General features: G+C 50.9%; 1 protein-coding gene across 11 annotated transcripts in view; it reads left to right on the top strand.

The window, feature by feature from the left end:
• SNX31 (sorting nexin 31) overlaps window positions 1–25,400 on the top strand; it is a 62,090-nt gene that overhangs the window by 11,195 nt on the left and 25,495 nt on the right. For all 11 annotated transcript variants that reach the window (XM_089336410.1, XM_089336409.1, XM_089336401.1 and 8 more), the window contains 5 exons: window positions 1,187–1,251; window positions 9,099–9,209; window positions 12,410–12,500; window positions 14,130–14,226; window positions 17,109–17,178. In XM_089336410.1, the coding sequence (XP_089192536.1) occupies window positions 1,187–1,251; window positions 9,099–9,209; window positions 12,410–12,500; window positions 14,130–14,226; window positions 17,109–17,178 (434 nt within the window). The remainder of the gene's footprint in view (window positions 1–1,186; window positions 1,252–9,098; window positions 9,210–12,409; window positions 12,501–14,129; window positions 14,227–17,108; window positions 17,179–25,400) is intronic.

Here is a 25,400-nt window from a genome sequence, read left to right as displayed (position 1 = left end):
ATGGAGGCTTACCTTTCTGTGCCACAACGCCATCCGGTATTGGAGTTTTAAAAGTAATGGAGAGAGTCCGGCGCTGTGGCGTATTGGGTAAAGCCACTGCCTGCAGTGCCGGCATCCCATGTGGGCACCAATTCAAGTCCTGGCTGCTCCACTTCTGATCCAGCTCTCTGCTGCGGCCTGGGAAAGCAGTGGCAGATGACCCAAGTGCTTGGGCCCCTGCACCCACGTGGGAGACCCGGAAGAAGCTCCTGGCTTCGACCTGGCCCAGTGCTGGCAGTTGCTTCCATTTGAAGAGTGAACCAGCGGATGGAGGACCTCTCTTTCTTTCGCTCTCTCTGCCTCTGCCTCTCTGTAACTCTGCCTTCCAAATAATAAATAAATCTTTAAGAACAAAGGTAAGGGGGAAATATTTCTCTGAATGTGGGCAGGTAAACCTCTTTAAGTCTTTCCGACTGCCATGCGTGCCTTTTTTGGTAACCTCTTGAGAACTCCCATTATTCAAAGAGGTGCTCTCAATGCTTCTTGGTTGATTTGAAACTTTCCAAGTTGCCAAGTGTCTGGCTAAGCTTGGGATCTAGACTCACGTCTGGGCTGATGTTTTAGGGGCACAGCCAGCTAAGCTGCCCCTTGAGATGTGCCCACATCTCATGTCAGAATGCCTGGTTCTAGTCCCAGCTGCTCTACTTCCCATCCAACTTCCTGCTAATGCAAGCTTCCTGGTTCCTGGCTTTGGCCTGGTCCAGCCCTGGGCACTACAGGCATTTGAGGAGTGAACCAGTAATTGCAAATTCTCTTTCTCTCTGCCTATGGCTCAGCCTTTTTTTTTGTTTGTTTGTTTTTTTGTTTTTGAAATAAACCTACAAAAAAAAAAAAAGAGATCATTTTGCTTTTTCATTTTTCATATTAACTTCACCAGCCTCTGGGCAGAGAAGTGTGGGTGTGCGTGGATGGAGTGAGATTCTCACAAGCACCATCACCCCGGCTTGGTAGGAGCGGTTCTTGTTGTTGTTAGGGCTGCCTGCAGGGGGCAGGCTTTGTGGGTCTTCCCGTGTTTGGGAGGTCACAATCTCCTTCACCTTCAGTGGGGACCACCGGGCAGCAGCAACGTACCGTGGTGGACAGAATGATTAACACACCTGGCTCAGCCCAGCCCAGGCTAACCCATCTCGCGGTTCGTGTTTTCCAGTAACTGCGGACCCGAACGTGTTGAAAAGTGAAGTCTTCATTGATTTCTTGAAGCTGGTACAGCTGGTAAGCTTGCTCTTCTGTTCTTGGGCTGTTATCTCTGTGCTGAACGTGGGGCTGTGTTAACCGTGTGGACACGTGTGTGCACGTGTGTGCTTCTGCTTGGCTGGCCCACAGAGCCTGGACTCGGGTGGAATGTATTTGCTTCGAATGACTTGGAGAGCGGTTTCGATTTTGTTCTCCTGCAAGTTTAGGATCTAGATGGATCATCAATCTACCTCTGGTAGATTTTATTAAATAGACACCTTCTTTTGTGGCCTCAGAATCATTCATCTCAAAACCGACCAAGGGGAAAACAGCCTTGGAATGCAGAAAAAGAAGGGCGGCTTTGAGCATGAAGTGGGTGTGTGGCCTGCCCTGGGCTTTCTTGTAGCTGAGGCATGGAGAAAATTCAGTGGCTACAATGGAACCTTGGGGAACTCCCTCTCCTTGGTCCATCGAAAGAACCATGGCCACTTGCCATCTAGGGCCTGAAGCTTTGCCCTCTCCATCTATTTAGCACATCACTCATTCTGATTGCCTAAAGGGAGACGTTTTTATGCCTGCATGTTTGAGTTTGAGCTCTGACAAAGACGAGGCTTTGCAGTAACATGACAGTGTTGAGCTGGATCGCAGCAAGGGGAGCAGGAATACCTCGGCCTGACGTGTAGACACTGGAGCACATTTCGGTGAGGCAGGGGTTCACGGTGCACACATATTTACTGGCCCACTCCACTTTAAGAAATGGTGCACTTGATGGTTTAAAATACAAGAGTGTATCAAAAGGGTTGTTGAAATGAAATGGAAAACTAAGTTTATTTGGGCACAAAACTTTTTTTAAAGATTTATTTATTTTTTTTGAAAGAAAGGCAGAGTTAGAGAGAAAGAGAGATTGATTGATCGAACTTCCATCTGCTGGTTCACTCTCCTAATGGCTGAGGCTAGGCCAATCCGAAGCCAGGAGCCTGGAGCTTCTTCCAGGTTCCCCTGTGTGGCTGCAGGAACCTAAGGACTTGGGCCATCTTCCACAGATTTCCCAGGCCATAGCAGAGAGCTGGATCGGCAGTGAAGCAGCCAGGACTCCAACTGGCACCCAGATGGGATGCTGGCACTGCAGATGGCAACGTAATCCACCACACCACATCACTGACCCTGTTTTTTGTTTAAGATTTATTTATTTGAAAGATAAAGTAACAGACAGAGAAGAGGGAGAGACAGAGAGATGTCTACCATCTGTTGGTTCACTCCCCAGATGGCTGCAATGGCTGGGGCTGGAGCCATGTCAAAGCCAGGCGCCTGGTATTCTGTCTGTGTCTCCCACGTGGGTGGCTGGGGCCCAAGACCTGCCGTCGCAGACCCATTAGCAGAGAGCTGGATTGGGAGCAGAACAGCCAGGACTCCAGCCGGCGCTCAGATTAAGATGCCCATTGTTATGCCACAACATTGGGCCCTGTCAATGCTTTTTAGCAATCATTCATGGGGGATCAGTGTTTTAGAACTTTGTGAATATTTTTCTTTTCTGATAACTTGAAAAGCTTTTACCTGGTATTAGTTCTGTGAGTGTTTTTGCTTTTGTAATTTTATCCAAAAGTCTTGTACAATACTGCTGCTTCCATTTTTGTAACGTCTGTTTTTTTTTTTTTTATTCCCATGAACTTTGCGAGTTCCCTTTCATAGTCTTTTGTTCTCTTACCTCTTTCTTAAGACTTTTGTCAGTTCTTTGAGGTCTTTGTTCAGAGGAGCCATGTCTGTATTAGCATATCCATCATTTTCTGCTTCGGGGCATAATTCTTCAGGTGTGTGTTTTCTGTGTTATGTTTCCTTCTTCCCCTCTCCGAGGGTGTTGGCACAGCCCTCCTGCAGGTTCTTCCCAGGTTGTCACTGAAGCTGAGAGAGTGTTCTTTCCAGGCTAGCTGTTGGCTGACACGTCGTGCTGGGGAGAGGCGGGGCTTGAGCCACTTCCTTTTGTCTGCTGTGGTTCTGGATCTAACCTTCTGTGTCTGAGTGTTTTCTTCCATATCCTATGCTAAAGCCCAGCACTCTGTTTTGTTTTGTTTTGTTTTTTAATATTTATTTTTTTGAAAGATTTATTTATTTATTTGAAAGTCAGAGTTACACAGAGAGAGAGAGAGAGAGAGAGAGAGAGGTCTTTCATCCACTGGTTCACTCCCCAACTGGCCGCAATGGCTGGAGCTGCGCAGATCGGAAGCCAGAAACCAGGAGCTTCTTCCTGGTCTCCCATGTGGGTGCAGGGGCCCAAGGACTTGGGCCATCTTCTACTGCTTTCCCAGGCCATAGCAGAGAGCTGGATTGGAAGTGGAGCAGCCGGGTCTTGAACTGGCTCTTATATGGGATGCTGGCACTGTAGGTGGCTGCTTTACCCCCTACACCACAGTGCTGGCCCCAGGAGGTTCTGTTTAAATCAGGAAGGTTGTCCTGTGTGTGCCTCAATCTGCCTTCTCCCGACCTTGATTGTTGACACATTCCACAAACGTGCCTTGAGTGTTGGCTTGGGCTAACGCTGCTCCGGAGACGGAGCCCGGCTCGGGGAGTTGGCCTCATGTGCTCTGCAGACTGTCTCCCGTGCCCCGTGTGGAAGTGATCAGGGCCCATGAGTGAGTGTGCGGGAGATGTGTGGAGCTTGGTGCGCACACCTCCCTCCGGGCGGGGCAGACTAACCACAGGACACACTCACATCCTTGGGAAAGTCAGCCACATCTCCTCTTCTTCCTCTTGATCTGAAAGGAGTCATTTTTTAGCATATGTTTTAAAGGAAGCCCACGGTGCTGGACGATTTCGAAGCTTCTTTTTTCTATTTAAGATTTATTTACTTGAAAGGCAGTTAGAGAGAGAGAGAGAGACAGAGAGAGAGATCTTCGCTGGTTCATTCCCCAAATGGTTACACCAACCAGGGCTGGCTGAATCTAGGAGCCAGGAACTCCATCCACGTCTCCCATGTGGGTGGCAGAGACCCAAGCACCTGGGCCATCTCCTGCTGCCTTCCCAGGTGCATTTGCAGGGACCTGGATTGGAAGTGGAGCAGCTGGGACTGAAACCTGCGCTCATATGGGATGCTGGTGTCAGGGGCTCAACCAGCTGCAGCACCACGCCAGACCCAGCTTCAAAGTTTCTTAAAAATAGATGCATTCGGGCCGGCGCCGCAGCTCACTAGGCTAATCCTCCACCTTGCGGCGCCGGCACACCGGGTTCTAGTCCCGGTCAGGGCGCCAGATTCTGTCCCGGTTGCCCCTCTTCCAGGCCAGCTCTCTGCTGTGGCCAGGGAGTGCAGTGGAGGATGGCCCAAGTCCTTGGGCCCTGCACCCCATGGGAGACCAGGGGAAGCACCTGGCTCCTGCCATCGGATCAGCGTGGTGCACCGGCCACAGTGCGCCAGCTGCAGCAGCCACTGGGGGGTGAACCAACGGCAAAGGAAGACCTTTCTCTCCGTCTCTCTCACTGTCCACTCTGCCTGTCAAAAACAAACAAAAATAGATGCATTCTTCTCAGTTTTTCATTCCTGAGGTACCTGGCAGCAGCATGCTGGCTTATTTCAGTTGTGTGTGTGTGTGTGTGTGTGTGTACACAATCCAACTCCACCAAGCTGACTTCCCCCTCTAATTGTGTTTTTGTATTGCTTTTGCATTTTTATTAGTTCTATAAATACATTAAAATAGTCCAGTAAAATTCAAATAAAATCTAATTCTTCCTTGGTCACTACTCCCAGCTTATTATTTTTATTTATTTATTTATTTATTTAGACAGGCAGAGTGGACAGTGAGAGAGAGAGACAGAGAGAAAGGTCTTCCTTTGCCGTTGGTTCACCCTCCAGGCCGCCGCGGCCAGCACGCTGCGGCCGGCACACCGCGCTGATCCGATGGCAGGAGCCGGGTGCTTCTCCTAGTCTCCCATGGGGTGCAGGGCCCAAGTACTCGGGCCATCCTCCACTGCACTCCCTGGCCACAGCAGAGAGCTGGCCTGGAAGAGGGGCAACCGGGACAGAATCCGGTGCCCCGATCGGGACTAGAACCCGGTGTGCCAGTGCCACAAGGCGGAGGATTAGCCTAGTGAGCCGTGGCGCCGGCCCAGCGTATGTTTTTTTAAGATTTGTTTTATACTTCCTTTTATTTCATCATTATCAATATCTTTTTTTTTAAATGTTATCTCTTTTCAAAGCAGAGCAAGAGAGACAGAGACAGAGAGAGAGAGGCACAGAGATCTTCTCTCCACAGGTTCAACTCCCCGAAGGCCTGCAACAGCCAGGGCTGAGTCAGGCCAAAGCCAGGAGCCCAGAATTCTGGCTGCGTCTCCCAGGGGGGTGACAGGGGCCCAAACACTTGGGCCATCCTAGTGCCTCCTAGGACGTGCATCAGCTGGAAGTCGGGTTGGAAGCTGAGCCACCGTGACTTGAACCAGGACTCAGTACAGGGTGTGGGCAAAGGGTGTGGGCATTCCAACTGGCAGCTGAACCCCTTGTCCACAAGGCCCCCTCCCCCTCCTCATCATATAAATATATTTTGATGCCATTATTTCTCCACTTTACCATATTGTTATAAAATGGCTTAATTTTTAAAATCAAAGCAAAATGGGCTTATATATAGTTTCATTATTGTTTATTTGAAAGGCAGAGAGAGAGAGAGAGATCTTCCATCTGCTTTTCACTCCCCCAAATGCCTGCCACAGCTGGGACTGGGTTTCCCACATGGGTGGCAGGGACCCAAGTACTTGTGGCATCATGGCTACTCCCAGGGAAGCTTCTTAGTCAGTACGCCACACCCCTCCCCTGCAGTTTTAAATCCGGAAGCAATGCCTTTCACATGTTGTAGCTTACCTTCAGATGTTTGAGGTCAGGAGGTTAATGAAGTGTGTCTATGAATGTCTCTTATCCTTCCGTTTTTAGACATTCTCCAGGGACCATTATGGGGGGGTGGAGATGAAGGTGTCACCTTTGATGACCTCCTCCACCACACCTGTACCCCCAGCTTTGTTAAGCCAGGATTTTAGATCCTTTGTGTTTTCATTGTCCCATAACACACAAATATGTTTTACTGTGCAGCCAAATTCTGTCTATGATTACCTTTACTCTCTTGGACAACTTTTATTTTTTACTTTTCCTAGAGTTAAAATTGTACAACGTAAAAGAAAAACCACATTCCTTGTCCTTCACTGTGGCGCCGCCTCTTGCCACACCTCTAGCAGTGTGGAAAACAGAACTCCCCCCAGTGGTCAGGCAGCTCGGATCCTTGGGAGACGATCCGCCCTGAGTCTCCGTTTTACTGATGCTGAGGGAGACCAGGAGGATATGTTTGCTGCTGGTGGGAAAGAGCTGCAGAGGAGGAGAGGTGGGCAATGGGGTGGTTGGGAGTGTGCCAGAGAAGCCTTGAAAATCAGTGAGTCCGTGACCTTGAACTTGAGGAAGGAGGGCGGGGCACAACCTGAGCTCAGGTGGAGGAGTGACACCTCTTAGGTAGAAGGTAAGACAGAGAGATTGCGCAAGGCAAGAGGCCGCTTCCCAGGTTGGGCCATGAGTAGGAGGGAAGTTCCCATCTCAGTGTCTTCTGTGTGATTTACAGAAGGTGAGGTTGGGGTGTGGGGGGTGGGGATGAGGAAGAAGGCAGGTGTGGTTGGTGACTTGGGGAAAATGGAGCCGGTTGACACAGATTGTGAGTCAGGTTTCCAGTGGGTGAGGAAACCTGTTAGTCGTGCTGGAGAGGAGGAGGAAGGAAGTGAGGGCAGCTGGGAGGCCCCGTGTCCCACCCTGGCCATTGGCAAGGAACAGCGTGGCCCTTTAGCCTCTGCGTCCTACAGTGTGGATGAAGGAGGTCACCTTAGCCCAGTGGAGACTTTAATGTTCTTTGCTGAAATATGGGTAGGGTAAGTATGCAGTGGTGGGCTGGAGAGGGTGGTTATGCATAGAAATAATCCACTAGTAAATGCTCCATTTTGGGGACCACTATCTTAGTTTTTTTTTTTTTTCCAATCAGGTAGATTATTTGGAGAAACTATGACATATCAATTATTCAGGTGTCTATTTGTACAGGGCAGTGTCGGAAATAAACTCACCAGCATCCTACTCTGAAGGAACTTACCGTCTAAGCAGTCATCCAAACAAATCAGTATAAAAAGCCAAGGGAGGGACCAGGGTGGTAGTGGTAGCTGGTGAAGCCGCCACCCGCGGTGCTGGGATCCCAGGCCAGGGGCCGTTGCCAGCTGACTTACCCCCAGCCAGTGGCAAAGAGTTGGATCTCCCAGGAGCAATGGAAGGACCCTGGCGGGTTTTAAGCAAGAGAGGAACATCTTTAGGTTTGCATTTAAAATGCGTTGCTATTGCGGCTGTTAGGAAAGTGCTCTGGTGTGGGGAGGAGAATGGAAGCCGGGAGGCCCCCTCAGACGTCCATGCGGGGGGCTGGAGGGGCTGTGGTGCTGGTTAGAGTCTGGGAAAGGTGATGCACCCAGGAGAGGGTGTGAGATGAGGGCTGTTCTGCGTCACTCGGGCCCTGCCTGGATTCCTTCCTGAGGCTTCTTGACTCCTAATCCCTTGGAAGGTACGGAACTTCCTCCTCATCCCTGGTAATGCTAACAAAACAATAAAGCCACCTTGAGAGTCTGTGACCAGTACTGTTCATCCTTATTTTAACTTGAGACAAAGAGCTTCCATCTGCTGGTTTGCTCCCCAAGTGCCAGCAGTAGCTGGGGCTGGGCCAAGCCAAAGACAGGAGCCTGAAATTCAGTCCAGGTCTCCCTCTGTGGGTAACAGGGACCCACCTACCCGAGCCATCACCTGCTGCCTCCCAGGGTGCGTATTAGCAGGACGCTGGACTCTAGAGCGGAGCTCCAACCAGGCACTGTGTGTGATACCGGCTGCAGGTGTTCCAAGCAACATCTTAACTGCCAAACGCCCCCGGCCCTGCCCATTTTCCTTATTCTGGGAGTGAGGTGTGGAAAGGGAATGTAGCCTGTTCAGTTTTTCGCACACAGCGAGAGATGGGAGCTCCACAACAATTCAGGGCTGGTGGGGTGTGGGGAGCTGTCAGGTTGCTGAACAAGTGGAAGAGCTGGGAGGGTGGTCGTACAGCAAGGGCGTGGAAACTCCACACCCACCCCCGCCCCTCCAGGAGTCTCCTGCTCTTAGACTATCCTGAGTTGTGTCCATTACAATAAATCAGCAATGGTCAGTACAGTTCTCCTAAGTTGCTTGTGTCATTTTAACAAACTCTGGGATCTGAGAGGAAGTCCTGGGAACCCCTGAATTCGGAGTCAGCTGGAAAGGAGGGTGGGTAGCCCAGGCACCCCGTTTGCAACAGGCAGCTGCAATGGGGGCAGTCTTGCGGAACTGGGCCCTTTCACTTGTGGGGTCTGGGGCTGACTCCAGGTTAATTGAGGCGGAAGTGAACTGAATTGTTGGAACAGCCATGTGGGGTCCAAGAATTGGAGGATCGGCTGAACCAGCATCCCACCCCCAGCCCTCACCCTGACCCAACCCCAGCACACACACATGCACAGAGTATCACAGAGAATCTGTAATAGGGACCTCTCAGGATGCTTAGAAATATTTAAAACTGGAAGGACTCATTCAGAGACTACCAAGAGTGCGGATGATGTGGCCGAAAGCTTTTTTCTCCAAGACGAATGCTGTACTGTGCGTTTGCAAGCTGTTGAAGCTTCCTGCTGTTGCTGCGCCGTGCCCCCCATCATACCCCCTCCCCCACTCTGCCCCCCCTATCGTACCCCCTCCCCCACCCTGCCCCCATTCAGCTGCTGTGTCCCTGGGGATCGCGTTCCCACAAAGCACCCACAAGGGCGGCCACTGATTGTTCGCCTGCTGCCCCGGGGGCTGCTGGGTGGGGAAATTTATTTTAGTTTCCTTTGGCTTACAGAACACGTTTAACATCACTGCCAAGCCAGCCTTCCTGGACATACTTCTGCCTGGCGGAGGGAGGATTGGGGTCGACATCCTAACATCAGACACCGCTGAAAGAGTCCTGGAGGTAAGCTGAGCTAAGGACGCAGCCTGAAAATATGCAAGTGCTTTATCTGGGGATGCTGAGGGAGAGGAGGGAGAATGGAGCCAGGCCGTACCGAGGTGGCTGGTGACAGGGTTTCTCGGAAGCTCCTCTTCCCCACGGGAAGGAGGCAGGCAGCCAGTGCCCCGTCGGGTCTAACTCTGGGTGCAGAGTCAGCTCCCTGGGGACAACAAGCAGGACACCCAGGAAGCTGCTCCCTTCTCCAAATGTGCCCACCCCCAGCCCTGCCGCCCAGGCCTTGCTTCCTCCGGCCCCACCGGGCTGCCGAGGGGACACCAGCTTCTCACACCTGGGGCTCCAGGCCCTCTTCCCTGGGAAGGCTTTGGTTCTAACCCTCCAGGGAGAGGGATGTGGGGCGGGGGGGCGACTACAAAGTAGACAACGTGAGGAAGTGGGGGAGTTTCCAGGGCCTTCCAAAGGACAGGCCACTCCTGTGCTGGGGTTGCCATCCGAGCCCTTGTGAGCCAGGAACAGGAGCGCTCCTTGGTGGGCTCCACCCCTTCAAGCCTGCAGGAACCCACGGTGGGGCACCTGGTTCCTCCTCACAGCCCGGCAAGGAAGCCCACTCATGTCCTCCTGGCAAGGAAACACCTCCTCTGGGTCTTGGTCCTGCCCCGGAATGATGATTCTGGACCTTTCTTCCTACTCACGTCATCGTGTACGTACCCTCCCCTGACCTGTCCTTGGCCTCCTTGTTCCTGCAGATGCTGGGTGGCAGTTGCTGAGGGCATCCACTGAGGTCTCCTGGGCTCCTCCTCCTTCACCCCCCCCCCCCCGCCCAGGTCCTAATCATCTTCTCCCCTCCCCCACCCCTCCAATGCCCTGATCTGGGTTCCGGCCCTCATCCTTCCTCAGCTACACTTCTATAGCTGTCCCTAACCTAGGCTTTCTGCTTCCGGTCTGGTCAATCTTATGTACTGATTTCCAGAATGATCTTTCCAAAAGCATCAAAGACCCTTGATGCTTAATATTTGAGACACATCAGTGGAGGAGGAAGACAGGAATAGTTGGGGGGGGGGGCGGTGCACAAGGTCAGGTGCACCTGGGACAAGGCAGGTAACTCAGGGGCACGGCTGCAGGATGAACAATACTTTAGAAATGTTGGACTGTGCAGAATGAGAGAGCATATGCCAGACCCAAATACCTCACCCCGGCATGGTTTTTACACCCTCAGCTCGCTGGCCACACTAGACATACTTGCAGCTGAAGGTGGTAGGGAGAGAATTTGGGATCTCCTACCTGTGGGGTCAGGAGGAGCTCTGGATTCAAATTCTAACCCTGGCACATAGTGGCTGTGTGAGATTGGGGGAATTCTGCAACCTTTCAAGATGGTGTCAAAGGAATTCCAGAAACCATTGGTGTTTCATAAACAAGTGTGGTTACGGCTGTTGGTCGTGGTTGGCAGTGGTTGTAGTTGATGTATAGAGGCAGAGCTGGGTGGGCACGGAGGAGGGCTGCAAGCCTAGGATTCCACAGTACCATCCTCTCTACCCAGCATGCCTTGAAGCTGATGGCATGCATTTGGTGAGGGACACTCGCGATCTTAGAACAATGAGCCTTCCCTCTTCCGGTCACCGTGGCTTGTGAGAAAGTCAGACCCGGGACACTGGGTCATTAGATCCATGTGACTGGAAGTGCTAATGATTCTAGCATTTCCATAAAAGGTGAAGTGAGCCCTGGCCCAGGCTTTGATGGGAATCCCCTTCCGGGGCCTGGAAAACTCTCTAGCTTGCACAAAACTGTCATTCAAATTTGTAATTAAGCCTGGCTGTCTGCATCTCCTCAGGCATGCCTGCTGCCACTCTCCCATTGCATCCCTGGCCCTCCGCCTCGCCTGCCTCTTGCCTGTAACTTGTCAATGCGCCCCCTGAGGGCCAGCCGGAAGCTGAGATCTAGTGCGATCGGAGTAGCCTTGGTAGAGTCTTGAGTTTGAAGCGTCATCAGCATTCGCCAAGAGAGATAATGTTAGTGTGCTCCCTCCTCTCAACAGAAGCTGCCTGTAGGACTTTATAAATCGTAAAAGGCTTCTCCCATGTCATTTTTGTCCCCAGCTTTCTCTTCTAAATGAGTGAGGAGAGAGAGAAAGCTCAGTTGAGTGGAGCTTGGGTCAGATTTACTGTAGGAAAAGATGTCTTCATGATGATGTTAGTAAAGACACAGAGAAAGAGAGAGAGAGAGCCCTGCATTCGGGTTTGGGGTCTTCTGCAAGTTCATGGGCAAGAGCAGGATAGAAGGGGAAGAGGGTGTGCCCGTGTGGAAAGCTGTTCTTGATTCCAGGGCTGGCCTGATAGCGCCCACTCATACGGCCACCTAAGCAGGCCGTCTTACAAGGTACCATCAGACCCCTGCAAGGAAAGCACCCTCTTTGCAGCTGCTCTTGGCGCATCTGCCACTTGGAGACCAGGTGCTGTGAGGGCAGGTGCTGGGCATTACAGAGACAATTTAGTGAGCTGGGCTGGGAGGGGGCCAGGCTGGGGAGAGCCGAGCCAGCCTGTGGTGGGGTGGAGGTTCCTGCTCAAGGAGGGGAGTGCACGTAGGACCTGATGGCCCAATTGTAAACAAGGATCCACTGGTGCGGAAACAAAAGCTTTAACTGTAAAGGTGGAAGACGGATGTGAGCTGAGGGCTGCCTGGGCCTGGATCCCGGGTGTCCACTGAGCACACGCTAGTCAATTGCACCCGAGCAGCACAGGAAGCGTCAAAGAGAGGCAGGCCTGGGTGTCAATGGCAGATGGTAGCATGTCCATGAGGGTTTGCCAGCCAGGCAGTGGGGTTGGGTCCTGTCCTGCACGCGTGGACATCCAGTCCACAGGAAGGCACACTGGGGCGCACTTCCAGGGGCGATGCCACACGTTCTCAGGGAACAGCTGTTCCCCTCTGGGGGATGTTACCAGAATGATCCGGGAGAAGTGTCCTCAGCTGAGACCCGTCTCTGTTCACTGGGAGGGGCTGGCTTTTATGGGCTTCACTCGTAGTCCGTATAGCTCCAGGTTTTCTAAGGTGACTATATGCCATTTTTAGATCCCAACATGATTCCTTTGAGTGCCCACGAGGCCACAAAACGTGGATGTGCATGGGTAGATCTGATGCCGCGTGTCACAGTGAGGAAGCGGGCGCGCACTCCTAACACCACCCCTCCCCTCCTTGCTTGTCTTTGGTTCAAGGTCGTGTCGCAGAGAATCGGGCTGTGCCGGGAGCTCTTGGGCTACTTCGGCCTCTTCCTCATTCAGTTCTGTGAAGAGGGAAAACTCTCTGGTAAGAAGGAATGAAGGCAGCCAGGTCATGGGGTGGGCGGGTGAGAGGCTGGCCACACCCCCAGCCAGGAGGAGGTCCTAACTTGTGTTCTCCACCCTGGGGCAGGGTTCTGGGGAGTGGGAGAAGGCATCCTTGCTCAGAGTGAGCTGGGGTGGCAGCTGTGGGGGTAGCAAGGTCAGAGGTAGACCCAGGTCTGTCCAGCAAATGCACTTCCTCTTTCACTGTCCTGACTATGCTGCCTTTCCCCTTGGCCCCTGGGCCTGACCGCTGTCCCCGGGCCGCACGCAGCAGCCCCCCATGACTGGAGTGCCAGTGTCCCGGCATTGGGGCATCACATGGCAGCACAGTGTCTCCTTGTTGGGAGACACTTGCGGAATGTGGATGACGTGAAGACGTTCTCAGATTCTTTGAAGAAATAAAGGGGTAATGAGTGATTGATGACAATCCAGCTCCCACACTTTGGCTTTTCTCTAGATATTTCTCTAGTGTATTCTAGATAATACCAAGTTTTTGTTTTTGTTATCATTTTTTAAAAATTTATTTATTTATTTATTTATTTGAAAATCAGAGTTACACACAGAGAGAAAGAGAGGCACAGAGAGAGGTCTTCACTCCCTAATTGGCTACCACAGCTGGAGCTACACCAATCTGAAGCCAGGAGCCAGGAGCTTCTTCCAAGTCTCCCACATGGGTGCAGGGGCCCAAGGACTTGGGCCATCTTCCATGGCTTTCCCAGGCCATAACAGAGAGCTGGGTTGGAAGTGGAGCAGCTGGGACTCGAACTGGCTTCCATATGAGATGCTGGCACTGCAGGTGGGGGCTTTACCTGCTACACCACAGTCCCAATTCCAAGTTTTTTAAGTTGTAAAATGGTATCAGTTATCCTAAAGGAGTTGACAGCATGTATGCATGAATATCAATTTTTTGTACCAAAACAAGCTTATATTTTAATTCCATTTTTCCTTAAACTTTTTGAAGTTGACTTGTATGTCCTGAAGAAACTGTGGGGAGGTGACTTTGAGCCAGGAGTTGTGCTGGCGAAGCTCTTGGGCACCTCTCTGATCCTATTTCTTCATCTGCATCACAACATGATGTAGCCCTACGCAAGGGGCTAGGATTTTATGAGGATCAAATAACAGTTTTCCCCCTGTGTCTGTGGATTTCTCGTCTACAGAGTAAGCCAACGTCGGTCAAAAGTATTCAAAAAAATTTCGTCTGTACTGACCATGCACAGGCCTTTTCATTGTCCGTATTCCCTAAGCAATACCATATCATAGCTATTTACGTGGCATTCACGTTTTATTAAGTAGGATAAGAGTAGATAGAGATGATGGGATGGAGGCTGTGTGAAGGTTATATGCAGACACTACAGCATTTCATATGAGGGACTTGAGCGTCTCCCAAGCTGGCTGTCTGCAGGGGATCCTAGAATCAGTTCCCTGTGAAGACCGAGGGGCAAGTATATTTGTTTGTTGAATGAACTTTTAAAAGTCACATACAAAATGTAAGAGAGCATTAACTGTGATTTTCTTTTCCAGTAATCAGGCTTTATTTTCTCACTCGAAAGCCTCTATGTGTCAACTACTTGAGCTGTTTCGACCAATGAGACTGCCTCTGCTCTTTCTCTAGTGGTAAAAAAGCTGGTGGACTTTGAACTCCCTTATGTCAGTCTTCTGAGTTGCGACATGGACGGCTGTACTGGCTGTACCGTTGGCCTCAGGAAGTGGTGAGCGCTCAGTGTGGCGGGAGGGACTCGGGCGTCTCCCCGGGCCGATCAGCACTTATCAGGTCCCGCCTCGGCTGCTCACAGCCCGGCAGCCTCAGAGAGCGGGGGAGCAGGAGAGGAAGGCCAGGGAGAAGGGACCAGGATGCTTGTCTTCAGGGAAGCAGGCTGGGGGTGGCTTTCTCTGTCCTCGAGCGAGTCCTCAGGGCTATTGGGATGAGCCGGGGACCCTCCAGTCTCCATCTGCACTGAGAGGCAAAAGGAAGGGAGGGGTTGAGACACGGGATGGAAGCGGTGTTGGCAAGGGTTTGCTTTGGGATGGATCCTCGCTGTGTTAAGGGAAGGAAGTGGCGGACAACGGTCAGCAGATCTGATTCATCTGTTGAACTGTGGAAATCCCTGATGGCCAAGGATGAACCTGGCCTATCTGCGTGAATGTGACTCTGAATATTTGGCTTAAAGGATATGCACCAGCACCCCCCATATTCCTAGCCCAATAGGACGCACATGTCCCTCTGCGGAAAATATAGTCATTTTCCCCAGAAATGGGGTTCCGTGAAGAACCAATGAGCAGAACATCACTTTGAGAGGCCAGCACATTTACTCATCCTCACTGCTGTAACCTGTGTTCCCAGAGATGATCCCATGTATGCACTGCATGGCCACTCTGGTTCACATCTCCCAGCCCAGCTATTCTGTAGTCAGGACAGAAGCTTTACCAAAAGGCATTTTGAAATCCAGGGGTTGTAGTTACCTTGACCTCATGATGCCTTGCTGGAGTGCCAGGGTGACTTTGAATTTTGGAAGGACATTCTCAACAAGGCTGGAAGAAGTTCATAGGCTGCTGTTTGGAAATGAGAGGGTACTTCCGCAGGCTTTATGGAATGAAAGATCCGTTTATTTTTTTGTGCAAAAAAAGGTTTGAAACAAATGTATAGTATGCATTTCCATAAGCTTTTTGAAGACTTCCTTTATTCTAAAAAATGGTCAAAACTTTGGGGCAAGGAGCCAGAGGCAAGGGAAAGAATTCAGGCCCATTTAAGGGTTGGAGATCAGGTGTCCTGGAAGGCACTGGGTGTCTCTGGGTCTGTTTCTTCATCTGTATCACAGTGTGAAATAGCCTCTCTCAAGAGGCTAGGAATGAGTGGGGGTCTATGCCCAGCTGATCCTGGGATCAGAATCCGTGAATCCAAGTCCCAGTCTCTCAGAATTTAGCTACGTAGCCCCAGCCAGTTCTGAGCCTCCATTTCTGTAATTGTAAAATATAATAATAATAAGAAGAATAATACCTATCTCCTAGGGTTGTTGTCAAGGTTAAAGTAATCCCATATGCTCTATCAGTCTTGGTCATCTTTATTCTTTTTATATTGATGACATTGATGATTATAGTGGCCCCTAAAATCCTTGGGGTTTAGATGATGGACTCACGAGCCCTCTTGGGAACTTGAGATCCAAGGACAGATGAAGATGCTGTCCCTCACCTTGAGGCCCAAAGTAGGAATCACGCTGTGCCTGTGCCTGTGTTTTCGTGAAATAGGTAGACTCCAGATGACAGGGGCAAGGGAACGCATCTACACCACCCCAAGCCAGCATCTTGGACCCAGGCCGAGCCTCTGCTCATGAGAGCCGGGGAGAAGGCGGTCCCGCGCTGATGCTGGAGCCCAGGGCCACATGTCGGATGCAGAGAACTACTGTAGTGTCCCACAGCTGCCCGCCCTCTTTCCTGAATGAGGCTGTGCAGGGGCCTCTGGGGCGTGTAGGGCAAGAGCTGAATGGAATGTCAATGGGAATGCTTCTCCCCATGCCCAGAATGAAGTTGACCCCAAAACACCATTCTCATCCTCTACCTGGCCTAAGTCCGGCGCCCCTCCAGTCTGAGTGTTGGCCTGTCAGCTCTGCTGTCGGGTTGATGGCAGATCACCTTCTCCTGACCCTCGGGAACCCTCTCCTGGCCGTTTCGGTTGATTTGGTCATTCTTAGCAGGCCACCACACTTGTGCAGCAACACGTTACTGCTCATCCTGCTGATGAGTCCAGTGGACTTGGCAAGTTGCTCTGCCGAGACCCAGAGAGGCGGCCCTGGGCAGGCTCTGGAGTCTTCACATTCGGCATCAAGAAAACTTGATCAGAGCAGCAGTTGGGATAAACTGTCTGTGCTTCCACAGCACGGGGCATGAGTTACAAACGCAGCCTTGGAGGGTGGGCACCAGAGGAGGGGACGCTGGGGGAGCCTTGCTGAGAAAGGCAGATCAGCTGAGGACGGAGGAGGGGGAGGCAGTGGCTTCCTGGCAGGGGGAGAGGAGAGAAAATGTGCCTGGAAAGTGGTGTTGGCAGTAGGGGTGGTAAGAGTGGAACAGGAATGAGCGCTGGGCTGGTCCCTTGGTGGGCCTTGGGAGAGGGCAGAATAAATGGTCCAGTTCCTGGGACTTGGAGGGTCTGGAAGGTGACTCAGGAGAGCCCCTTCTGGTTAGACTGTGGGGCATGAGACGGAGGGAGAATTCTGGGCAGGGGTTACCAGAGCAGCTCAGCCCAGAGGTGAGGGTGGCCTGGGCTCAGGGGGGTGACAGGGTGTCCAGTAACTGGTGACCAAGAGTGAGGCTGAGTGGGAACAAGGATGAAGACCCTGCCCCTGAAGCGTTCTTTACTTCTTTTACTTTTGAATCTTTACTCTCAGAGCCCATCAGGTAAGAGCTTAGACTACAAAGAACATATGAAACCAAAGAGGACAAGGGACAAACTGAAGGTTAGGCAGGTGCAGGCATGTGACTGTGTGAGGCAAGGGAGCCCTGGTTTGCAGGGCAGGAGACACCGCTTTCCAAAGACTGACTGCCAGGTGGGCCGTTGGCCGTGTTGTAGGAATTCACCGAACACGCTTGAATCGTGCAGGTACATGGATCCATCCCTCGACGCCAAGCTGATGGACTGCAGAGTGGCCGTTGGCTTGCTGTATTTGCAGGTGAGGGGGACCAAGCACTCTCTCAGGACACTGCCAGATGTTGCAGGCCATTTTGGCATGAAATTATTATTTTTTATTTGACAGGTAGATTTATAGACAGTGAGAAAGAGAGACAGAGAGAAAGGTCTTCCTTTTTCCGTTGGTTCACTCTCCAAATGGCTGCTACGGCCAGCACTGTGCCGATCCGAAGCCAGGAGCCAGGTGCTTCCTCCTGGTCTCCCATGCAGGTGCAGGGCCCAATAACCTGGGCCATCCTCCACTGCACTCCCGGGCCACAGCAGAGAGCTGGCCTGGAAGAGGAGCAACCGGGACTAGAACCCCATGTCCATATGGGATGCCGGTGCCACAGGCAAAGGATTAGCCAAGTGAGCCACGGTGCTGGCCCCGTGAAATCATTTTTTAAGATGTAGTAGTTAAGAATCCTACCTCTGCCAGCACCGTGGCTCACTAGGCTAATCCTCTGCCTGCGGCGCCGGCATCCCAGGTTCTAGACCCAGTTGGGGCGCCAGATTCTGTCCCGGTTGCTCCTCTTCCAGGCCAGATCTCTGCTATGGCCCGGGAGTGCAGTAGAGGATGGCCCAGGTCTTTGGGCCCTGTACCTGCATGGGCAACCAGGAGGAAGCACCTGGCTCCTGGCTTCGGATCGGCGCAGCGCGCCAGCTGCAACATGCTGGCTGTGGCGACCCCTTGGGGGGTGAACCAATGGGAAAAAGAAAACCTTTCTCTCTCTCTCACTGTCTAACTCTGCCTGTCCAAAAAAAAAAAAGAATCCTACAGACACAGAAAGGATGATAGAGGTTACCAGGGACTAAGACTGGGGGAAGGGAGGCTGTTATTTCATGGGAACAGAGTTGTTATTGGCGGATAATCAATTTCTAGGTATAGGTTGTTGGGATGGTTATACAAGATTTTGATTGTATTTAATGCCATTGAATCACATACTTAGAAATATGGCTAAAATGGTAAGTGTTCTGTTGTGTCTATTTTTATTAAAAATACCGAAATGAGACTCGCACCAGAGCTCACTAGGCTAATCCTCTGCCTGCGGCGCCAGCACCCTGGGTCCTAGTCCAGGTTGGGGCACCGGTTCTGTCCCAGCTGCTTCTCTTCCAGTCCAGCTCTCTGCTGTGGCCCGGGAGTGCAGTGGAGGATCGCCCAAGTGCTTGGGCCCTGCACCCCATGGGAGACCAGGAGGAAGCACCTGGCTCCTGGCTTCGGATCAGCGCAGCGCGCCAGCCGTAGCGACCATTTTGGGGGTGAACCAATGGAAGGAAGACCTTTCTCTCTGTCTCTCTCTCTCACTAACCCTGCCTGTCAAAAAAAGAAAAAATACCAAAATGAAAAAACAAGAAGAACAATTTACAGAGGGAGAAGAATCCCACCTCTCTCTTAACCGTCGCTCTCTGAATGTATAGCTGATGCTCCACCATCTAGGCTAATTTGACATGAAAGAATATCCCTGAGACTAAGTTCACATGCGGTCACTGTATTAGTCTGCTTTTGTTACTTTAACTAAAATACCTGCGAGGAGCTTCTTGGGAAATTAGTTTATTTCCGCTTATAGTTCTGTGGCTACAGTTCAGGACTGAGCGTTCCCCATTTTCTAGCGTCTGATGGAGGACTGATCACGTGATGAGCCAGGAAGCAGAGAGAGAGAGAGAGAGAGAGAGAGAGAGAGAGAACGAACTTGGGGCAAACTTGAATTCAAACGATTAAACCTCTCCTGAGAACTACTCTCCCAGGACATGTTTCCAAGAACTCCTACCAGTCCCAACTTCTAGCCACAGCCAGATCAAGTCTCTACTCTTAGTCTGTAAGCATCTTGCCTGAGTTTTGGGGAGACAAGTCCTACAGTGCCCATAGCAACCTCTAAATCCCACTCTATGATAGCCTCTTTGCCCTGAGCCAGCAAGCAACACACACGGGCTCCCATGGCCCGTGACCTGGCAGCCGCAGTGGATCCTGTGTTCTGAAGGGTCTCATGCTGATTCAATGCCACCTTGGAATTCCTCATGGTTTTTGAACAAAGACCACGTATTCCTTTTCCACTGGGTGGTATGTTGGTGGTCCTGCCTACCTCTACCTCCCAGCCTCTACAGACATGAATTCAGAGTCTGGCCCCGTTTCCCTTCCCTGCCCTGGGTGTGAGGGTTCTGCTAAGCAGTATGGTGGAAGCAGAGGCTGCCTCCCCGACAGCCCCTGGCTGACCTACCTCAGTTCTCAGCCAGCCTCCCCGGCAGCCCCCGGGCGTTCCCTCTCGGCACATCAACGTCTTGGGAGACCTGGTCCTTTGCAGGCCTGGCTTGACGATTCTGGGAAGGAGGTTGAGAACTTTCCCAGCCTCCTGGGAATTCCCTGACAATATCCCACAGTCCGTCCCCAGGGTGGCCTTGCCCTGTTCAAACCCCACCGAGGCTCGCCGTCTCACTGAGACAAGACCCCAAATGCTGTTGTACTCATTTCATTTCCCCCTTAGCACGTCCACTATCTAACAGGACATGGCCTTCGTGTGTACTCAGAAGGTCGTGGTGGGGCAGATGTGTGGTACAGCAGAGAAGATGCCACTCAGGTACCCACGTCCCACATCAGAGAGCCTGGCTTTGAGTCCTGGCTCCACTGCTAATTCCAGCTTCCTGCTAATGCACACCCTGGGAGGCAGCAGGTGATGGCTTCAGTAACTGAGTCCCACCACCCATGTGGGAGACCTGGATTGAGTTTTCAGCTTTAGCCTGGCCCAGCCCCAGCTGTTGTGAGCATTTGAGGAGTGGACCAGTGAATGGAAAGTTTCTCTTGGTCTGTCTCTCAAAGAAATCAAATTAATTGATTTAAGAAATGTTCATGACTCTCCTGGTATGGATTTTGACATTGTTCATATCAAAATAAACTTTTTAAAAAAAGATTTATTTATTTATTTAAAAGAGTTACACAGAGAGAGGAGAGGCAGAGAGAGAGAGAGAGAGAAAGGTCTTCTGTCCACTGGTTCACTCCCCAAATGGCCACAATGGCCGGAGCTGGGCTGATCTGAAGCCAAGAGCCAGGAGCTTCTTCCAGGTCTCCCACACAGTACAGGGGCCCAAGGACTTGGGCCATCTTCCACTGCTTTCCCAGGGCATAGCAGAGAGCTGGATCGGAAGAGGAGCAGCTGGGACTAGAACTGGCACCCATATGGGATACTGGCGCTTCAGGCCAGGGTTTTAACTCTCTGTGCCACCGTGCCAGCCCCAGTGGGTACATTTTGATGTGTCAGCTTCCTAGAGGCTTATAGAAGGTAAAGAATCTCGGCACACACACTTCCTTGGGTGCTTTTTTTTAAGAGACCAAGGCACTAATAAAGCATCTCCATGAAGCTCTTTTAAATTCCAGCAGGAAAATGAAAATGTCATCCGAAAGTATTTAATATGTGCTCTCATATTTTATGGTCAGAATAGCTTTGAGTCCATTTCCTGTTTTAAATATAAGAGGTAGAGAGCGAGAGAGATGGAGATAGAGCTCCCATCTGCTGGTTCATTCCCCAGATGTTTGCAATGGCCAGGACTATGCCAACTTGAAGCTGGGAGCCAAGAACTCAATCCAGGTTTCCCATATGGGTGACAAGGACTCAATCATTTCAGCCGCTACCTGCTGCCTCCCAGGGTGTGTGTTAGCAGGAAGCTGCAGTCAGGAGCTGGAGTGAGACTCGAACCCAGATACTCCAGTGTGGGACGTGGGCATCCTAACCAGCACCTTAGCGATAAGGCCACATACTTACCCCCCATAGCATACTATGATCCATACGTGATCATGTTCAATGTACTTACACTCATGTTACCTGGGTATGGGGCAGGATTTACCATTTTAAATATTTATTGGGGGCTCGTTGCCACTGTATTCTTAATGTTATGATAAATTATTCATGTTTCTGGTTTATTTACTATGACATCATTGGCTGAAATTGCATCACCACGTCTAATATTGGTCCTGTGGGAAATAGGTGTGTGATCTTTGCAATGTGGTTTCCTGTTCTTGTGGTGAGAGATCAAAGCTGCTAGCACTACAATATTTTTTTAAAGATTTATTTATTTATTTGAAAGAGTTACATAGAGAGGGAGAGGGAGAGGGAGAGAGAGAGAGAGCTTCCATCCACTGGTTCACTCCCCAATTGTCTGCAACAGCCAGAGCTGTGCCCATCTGAAGCCAGGAGCCAGGAGCTTCTTCTGGGTCTCCCACATGGGTGCAGGGGCCCAAGGACCCGGGCCATCTTCTACTGCTTTCCCAGGCCATAGCAGAGAGCTGGATTGGAAATGGAGCAGTTGGGACTCGAACCAGTGTCCATATGGGATGCCGGCACTGCAGGCAGTGGCTTTACCTGCTATGCCACAGTGCCAGCCCCTACAATATTACTTTTTAAAAGCCTATTTATTTGAAAGGCAGAATTACAGAGAGAGAGAGAGCTCTTCCATCTGTTGGTTCACTCTCTAAATGATGGAAGCAGTCAGGTCTGGACCAGTCTGAAGCCAGAAGCCAGGATCTTTTTCCAGGTCTCCCATGTGGGTGCAGGGACCCAAGTATGTAGGCCATCCTCTCCTGCTTTCCCAGGCACATTAGCCAGGAGCTGGATCAGAAGTGGAGTGGCCTGGACTCAAACTGGTGCTCATATGGGATGCCGGCATTGCAAGTGGTGGTCCAACCCGTTGTGCCACTGTGCCACAGTGCTTGCCCCACACTGATTTTTGTCTGTTTTCATTAGGAGTTGTAAACCAGAGAGACACTTTCCTCTGCTTGTGACTGGGAAAAGGATAGCTTCCTGGGTTCTGTCCCTTACTCTGCCACTGGCTTTCTGTCAAGGTTATCTCTGGCCCACCACCTTCCAAACCACGATGTCCCCCTAGTAAGTGATGAGGTTAAACTAACAGACTCTAAATCTTCTCCCAGCTTTCACAGACAATTATTCACATCTTAGCTCTTTGCCTGGTAGTGTCTTCCAAAAACTGTAGCTAATGTTGCAGTCATCATTATCATGACCATTGCATCACTCCCTGAATCTGAGCCGGGGTACTGAGAAATCAGAAATTAGACCCAAGCTCAGCAGCCAAGGCAGGTGCACAATTTGCGGCCTCTTGCAGATACCTTCTTTGGCTGCCCCCAAAAGAATGCACCTCCCTCCCTCCCTGCTCCCGCGGTAGTGACCCATGTCCTCTCCTATCACGCCCAGTGGGCGGCCAGTACCGGTTCCCACGCGATCTCTCGCTAGCCAGGCTCTTGATGGCCATGGACAGAGAGTGCGTCTCACATGCCTAAGATATGTGAATGATGAGTTCTAATGCATTGGGGAGTTGTGCTAATCAGCCGTAAAGGAGAGCCTTTTGATGGTTCTACAAGCACATGGCCCTGAGGATGGCCAGGGAGCTCACTGGGTTGCCATGTCCTGCTCCCTTTCTTCTCTTCCTTCCTTTTGAACTTGATGCTGACAAACTGGGAGACCACATGTGGACACATACGTGTCTAGGTTTTCTCACGGATGTTGAAGGCTTGGTCGCTTCTAAGTTTTCGTTTCAGCAGGCCTAGTACAGTGACCTTGTGGACATGAGAAAAAGGTGCCCCTTCCTCCAGGCAGGCCCTGGCCCATATCAGGCCTGTGGCTAAGCAGCTGATGGCCCCTGGTGGCCCCGTGCCCTGTGCAGGTGCATACGTACCCCGCACTGAGCGTTGCTGGCCAGAACTGAGTGAGCGATGCTTTTCTTTGTAAGGCTCAAGCTCGCCATTTCTCACTACTGTGCCTTCTGTGGCAGGCGTTGGAGTGCTTGCGGCTGACAGGCAGGAAAACCATGGCTTCTGCGGTTTCACTCGGTTTATAAAATTGGGTTCTGTGTGAGTCCCCATCAGCCAGTCTTCCAGGCACTGTGTAACGAGTGGCGATGTCTGTCTAGACTTGACTCACTGTCTGAACTGCCTTGGAGTGAGACACTGTAGAAGATGCATCTGAATGATGACTTGTGAGCCCCAGATCAGGGTGGACAGTTTCCGAATGATAGAAGTCATAGAGCTGGTGACCTCTGCCACGGATGGCGATGAATGAGGTGTCTGCAGTCAGTACCTACTCCTCTGAGCCCTGTGTCTCTCTCTCTGACCTTGCTGCCCTGTGCTAACCAGTCCTTGTGGAGCTGCAACATCGAGCGGAATTCGAGAGAGAAAACACTCACGCCCATGCTGATTCTGTTCTGTATGTGGTGTGTGGGTTCAGCTTCCAGGACAGTCGGTGACAAGGAGAAAGCCTTGGGGTGGGCAGCAGCCTGCCCAATAAGGATCTAATGGCTTGGCTCCGTGTGGAGGTCAGACCTGGGTTTAATCTGACCGTGGCCACTCACTTGCTGGGTCATCCTGAACATTATGGCCTCTCTGAACCTCCAACTCCACAGGGAAAAGTCAACAAGAAAACCTGCCTAAAATAGATTCTCGACAAATATTTTTCTTCTCTCTCAATGCCATATCCCCCTTTGCCAACCTAAATAGCAATGTCAGAAGTGTCTTCAGCTTTTAAAAAAGGTTTATTTATTTATTTGAAAGGCACAGTGACAGAGAAAGAAAAGGAGAGAGAGGGAGAGGGAGAAGGGGAGGGGGGGAGAGAGAATTTTTCATTTGCTGATTCATTCCCCAAATGGCTGCAATGGCTGGAGCTGGGCCAGGCCAAAGCCAGGAGCCAGGAACTCCATCTGAGTCTCCTATGTGGGTGGCAGGAGCCCAAGTACTTGGGCCATCATCTGCTGCTTTCCCAGGCTCGTTGGTAGGGAGCTGGATCAGAAGCAGAGAAACCAGGACCAGACTGGCACTTTGATACGGGTTGCTGGGATCACAAGTGTCGGCTTAACCTGCTGCACCACAACATCTGCCCCCATCTTCAGCATTTTGTTCTTTTCTTGGAAATGAACATAACTTGCCAGTCACCAAGGGGTATAACACACACACACACACTTCAGACTGCAGTGCAAATGGGTGTCTGCTGATTGGCGGGGAGTTGTTGGGTGTTTGCTGTACGTAGGACACTGGGCAAGGTGCACCCAGGTCAAGGGCATGGGGCTTCCCTTGATGGGAGGCACAGTCATGGACAGTCAGGGAAGAGAGGCTAAGGTAGCCCTGCTGATGGGATGGACAGTAAACCTGAGTCTCCCCGGAGGCCAGGCTGGCTGAAGGAAACAGGCGACGGTGCCAGGAGGAGGAGAAGAGAGCCCAGGAGGTACCTGGAGCAGCAGGCTTCATTACTTCTATTTTTCTTTTTGCTTCCAAAAACTTCTTTGAGCTTCCACAAGAGGCAGTTGTCTTCGGGTGACGTCTGCCTTTGAGCCCAGTGTCACACTGAAAGCTGCACTGAATCAGGAAATCATCGAGAAACCGGCTTAGGGATTCGGAGTATGGGGAGATCGATGAGGGCGGTGACCCAGCCAAGCAGCCAGGCCCAGCCAGATATTCAGGTTTAATTTTTTTAATGGAAACTGCTTTCATCTTATAAAACGACTGCAAACTTGGAAGAGCCCAAAATGGAAAGTAAATGTCAACCCACATCTTAAATCAGCCCATAAACACAAACTGTTGACTTTTTCGGTGTGTTTGGTTCACATACATTTCATATATCTATATATGCACATCCATTCCCTTGATTCATGTCTTTATACGAGGTTTTTTGTTTGGATTTTGGTGGATATTTATTTTTTGCTGTTTTATAAAAAAATTGAAGTTTCTGATTATGCCTCATTTGTAACTTGGTGTTTATCACATATTAATACATCATAGACTTTTCCTTCCTGTGTTACTAAGTATTCCATATAATATCCCATATCATTAAGTATTGTACTTAATTTTTCTTGATTGCATAGCCTGTTTTTTCATTATACCCGAACTCAGTGGCCTATTTTGGGCATTTCATCACAATACCTACATGCTGACAGGGTGGCTGGGGAGACTGACTGTTGTCTTGGAGCAATTGGGACATTGTGAGCCACACAGTAAGCACATAGATATGTTAGCTGAGGTTTGTTCGTTATACAAGGCAATACTTGGCTGTCAATATATTTTTCCTCATTTGTGTGTTAATGGGTCTCCTAGGTGGGTTTAGATTTGCATTGCCTAGTTTCCTCTAGAAAGCTGTACTGGGGTAGAGACGGGGGTTGTGGTGCAGCAAGGTTAAGCCACCATTTGGGATCCCCATATCCCATATCAGAGTGAGTTTGAGTTCCAGCTACTCCCCTTCT

The sequence above is a fragment of the Oryctolagus cuniculus genome, chromosome 6, assembly GCF_051225735.1.
Source record: "Oryctolagus cuniculus isolate XC-2025 breed Fujian yellow rabbit chromosome 6, ASM5122573v1, whole genome shotgun sequence".
Taxonomy (NCBI): Eukaryota; Metazoa; Chordata; class Mammalia; order Lagomorpha; family Leporidae; genus Oryctolagus; species Oryctolagus cuniculus.
The sequence above is the reverse complement of the archived record's forward strand: the minus strand, read 5'-3'. Positions and strand labels throughout refer to the sequence as shown.